The 4,295-nt window shown below is 45.1% G+C and overlaps 1 protein-coding gene across 1 annotated transcript; it reads right to left on the bottom strand.

Annotated features, from left to right (window-relative positions):
* Positions 1–1,093: 1,093 nt before the first annotated feature.
* Positions 1,094–3,810, bottom strand: LOC311237525 (5'-3' exoribonuclease 2-like; the record flags this gene model as incomplete). Its single annotated transcript, XM_084325452.1, is given in 2 exon segments — positions 1,094–1,227; positions 1,230–3,810. Coding segments are annotated over 2 exon segments (2,715 nt in total).
* Positions 3,811–4,295: the final 485 nt, after the last annotated feature.

Below are 4,295 nucleotides of genomic sequence, written 5' to 3' on the forward strand. Positions count from 1 at the left end.
CACTTTCACAATTTCCCCACGCGGAATTGTCTATTTTTTGTCTATTTGTCTAATTGTCTATTTTTTTTTATTTACATTTTTTTATTAAAAACGAAGGTTCGAACACCCATTCGAAAAACCCTGACGAAGTTTGAATCACTTTATTAAAATTGAGGATTTAGGATTTAGTTTTTTATTATTTTTTTTTAAATTTATTTAAATGTTTTAATTAAAAAAGAAGGTTCGAACGTCCGTTCGAAGAACCCTGACGAAGTTTGAATCCCAAAAACAGGCTTCGGGGACATCCTTACCAAACATATTATTTATATTATTAAAATGGAACTCAAACATGTTCCGTTGTGATGTCACAGTATGTCATAATAGTACATTCTAGAACATTTGTGATGTCACAGTATGATGTCATAATAGAACATTCTAGAACATTTGTGTGTAGCTCACCTGTCTCACGTTGTATTGCACTATCGCAGGACCTTAGCATGTCTTACTATGCTCTTGTAAACTTTATGTACATACCTGTTATTATTATTACTTGTATTATTGCACATTGTATTATTGCACAATTGTCCTATCCCTGTCTTATAACTTTTTTTTTCTTTTTTTCTAAAAAAGACTTGTTACTTTAATAATTTGCCTGCCGACATGGAGATGCTTCAAAAAGGCATACAATGCCAATTTCCACAACAAACTGGGTTATCGCATATTAAACAGATTGCTAATGAACATTTAAGATCAGATTTGGACACATTTCTTTAAATTAACAAACACATCAAACAGGTCACAATATAAAAAAAATCAAGAACATAATTGATCAATTTTATTTTATATCAAGCACAGGAATTTTATTTAAGTAGAATAAAAAGAAAATTCATTGAACAAGTAAATATCTTGAAAAAGACGTCCACCACCCGCCAAAACAAAATGTTTTCACATGACAAGTAAATATCTAGAAAATGTCATATCTCCGTGCAGGTGGTGGCATTGGATAAGTCCGCCCAGTCTTGTATGATCCCTGCTGTTGCCTCCTATTATCTTGGCGGTCGGTCCTGTCATCTCTGCGGTTGTCATACTGCTGCTGGTAGTTGCCTGCTCCTGCTCACCCTCCACGGTTCATGTTCTGTTGGTAGGCAGATCCCTGGGACTGCATGGAACGGTCCCAGCCTTGGCCTCCATACTGCTGCTGCTGCATGTGGCTTGAATTGCCTTCATCCCTTGGAAATTGTGGAGGGTGAATGGGGGAGGTGCCCCTAGCAAACTCTGCTGCCTAGAATGTGAAGGCTGGCTGTCCCTGCGTGGAGGACGGTAGTTTACTTGGCTGTAGTTGCTCGGGGGAGGGGCATTGCTGTATTGTCCGCCCCTGTTCATGCTGTGACCCAGAGCCCTGAAGCCGGACTGGTCCAGGTGGGCTTGCTGTCTGTTGGAGTTGAACCCCAGCTGGGGCCTCCAACCTCCACCTCCTCCACGGCCTCCTCCACGGTTCCCCCTTTCCCAATCTCCAGGTTTGAGTACTTTGGCGGGGGTCTTGGCCCCGGCAAGGACAATAGCCTTGAACACAAAGTCGTCTTTAAACTGAGGATCCTGGAATTTCACTCCTATTGCGGTATTCTGTGCAATGTCACGGAGCATTGGGATAGGAGACGGCACTGGCTTATCCGGTAGAATAGGGTTGTCATCAAGATTGAATATACCTTGGACTCCATGGCAGAGTTCTGCAGGGAACTCTGTGCTCTCGTGAGATTCTGACCGGTAGAGCTCCTGGATGAAGTCACAGAGAGGGTGGGACTTCCCTACAAACAGCACGTCACTTCCCAGGCTGTTCCTTCTCAGTTCCTCAGTGCTGAGGTTAGGATACACATCAGCCAGCGCAGCCTTCAGCCTGCGCTCATCCACGAAGGGCAACAACGCCACGCCCTGCCAAGCATACTTCTTGCCATTCAAATCAATGGCAAAGTCATCAGGGTAGAAGTCAATGATTGCGGATTCTGGGGTGCACATCAGTTTGCGCCATGTTGTGGGCAGGAAGTTTCCACTGGCCGCAGGAAAGACACCCATCAGCTGCTCCAGTGGCTTGAACGGCATGGTCCCCTTTTCAAACTCTGTGAACAAGCCTTTGATGTCTTTGAAGTCAGATGCAAATGGGGCATAGTGGAATGGGAAATACCACTTCCAGGAGGCACAGCCCTGGTAGTAGTACATCAGCACCCAGCAGAGACCCTCAACATATGACTTGACAACCTTGCGCTTGAAGTCCTCATCATCAACTGCCACGTCAAACTTTGTCTTGTAGTATCTCTGTTTCCAACCCTCCTCCCACAGCCTGACGTTGTCTTCTGGATCAGGCTCGCTGTCACTGTCCTCCACTTTCCGCTTCACATCTTTGCCATCCGGGCCGTCACTGGACCCTGCAGAGGACCTGTTGTGTTGCATCCTCATGTCGAAAGCCTGATGCCGTGCGCCCTGAACAGGCTGGGGTCTGTCTCTCCCGCCAAGGGCCTGGGGGGCAAACTGGCCAGTGGTCAGGTGGGCTTTCTCCGCCTTCATTCTCTTCTTCTTCTCCTTATTTATTCTCTTAAAGCCCTCGTCGTCGTCTTTGCGTTTTCTGAAGATGTTGTCTTCAGCCACGCCAACTGCTTGCATGACAAGTTCAACACGTTCCAGGTTGACAAAGCCATTCTCTGTGACGTAACCTCCAGTTTTGTGCACAATGTCTTTGTAGATCCCAACCAGTCGATCTATAGCTCCCTCTCTGATTTCTAAGGATGGTAAATGGGGCAGAAAATCATTGCCAACAAAGAAGCACATGAAGACCCAGTCATCAATGGTCCTCTCAAAGTCGAAGGGAAATGGCAGGCCAGGCATGGTCAGCTCTTTCTCCAGGTACTCACGCAAAACGCAGAGCCTTATGAATATGAACTCTTGCTCTGAACCCGGCATGGTGTCTGCAAACTCATCATGCTCTCCCTGTTTCTCTCTGGCAGTTCCCTGGCATTCTTTGATCTCGTGGCCCTTCTGTCCACAGAGGGTACAGGGCCTGGGCTGGTTGGGTTTAACCTCCTCCCTGATGATGGTGAAGTTGGGCTCATGAGTGGCAAGGCCCAGCATGATCAGATCAGCATCAGCTCCACACAGGCAGTGATGAGTGTTGGGGTCATGATTGGGTTGAGCTCTCTGTCTCCTGATGTAGTCCATGATCTTGTGCTCACCCTCACCAGGAACACTGGCATCAGACAGGAGGACTGTGATGTTACGCCATCCAGGATCATTGGTGAGTCTATCTGCCACATAGTAGCGAAGACACTGTGCAAGGTTGTCCATGAATTCCGTTCCTGGAGTGATGCAGTTGCTGTCAAATCTCTCCTTTATCTCATCAGGTGGAAGATACCCTCCTTTCCCGATGATCTCCTCCCTCATCCGGTCTTTTTCCTCAGTCAGTTCTGCTCCTTCCTTAGAGGCCCGGAATCTCCTGGATCGCTGCTGGTTCATTTTAGCACGCGGGGCCACACCATCAATAGCCATGTAGAGAACTCTTCTGGGACGGCAAATATTGATCAGGCGATCAATGTATGTAAAAATGGCAACCATCATTTCATCCTCATTTTTGGGCGGAGCTTCGTTTTCAGGATGCGTGCATGGGTGAATAATCCCGTTCATGTCCAAATACAAATTGTCGAATTCCACTTCATTGGGGTTTGGCTTGCTAGTATCAGCAAGAATGCGTACTCCATTGCATTCCTTGGACTTCTCCTCAAGACAATGCACAACAATTGACGCATACTTTCGAGTCAGCCAACGGAAAAATGCAGGAACCCCCATTTCCAATATATTATCACCAACAATTAGCTAGAAAATCGAAAAATGTGTGAAATATTTAAAAAAAAAATGATTAAAACAGTAGAAGATGCATTTAGCAGTTTTGGTTAGATGATGCTAAAGACATGTTACGATGTTCATCATGGCCAACTGTCTTATTACTTGTGTTGCACATCGCTGCGGGCATGACCCCCCCACATTTCACTGGATGCTTGTATGCCGTGACAAATAAAACTCTTGACTTGACTTGACTAGAACATTTGTGATGTCACAGTATGATGTCATAATAAAAAATTCTAGAACATTTGTGATGTCACACTATGATGTCATAATCAAACATTCTAGAACATTTGTGATGTCACAGTATGATGTCATAATCAAACTTCCTATAACATTAGTGTATCTATTCAACAATTCTCTCCGAAGATCAACAGATAGACTAAAGAACATAGATTGAAGCCTGCATTTCTCAACCAAGGTGCCTTGCC

The sequence above is a fragment of the Notolepis coatsorum genome (genome assembly GCF_963971535.1).
Source record: "Notolepis coatsorum genome assembly, chromosome: 1".
NCBI lineage: Eukaryota > Metazoa > Chordata > Actinopteri > Aulopiformes > Paralepididae > Notolepis > Notolepis coatsorum.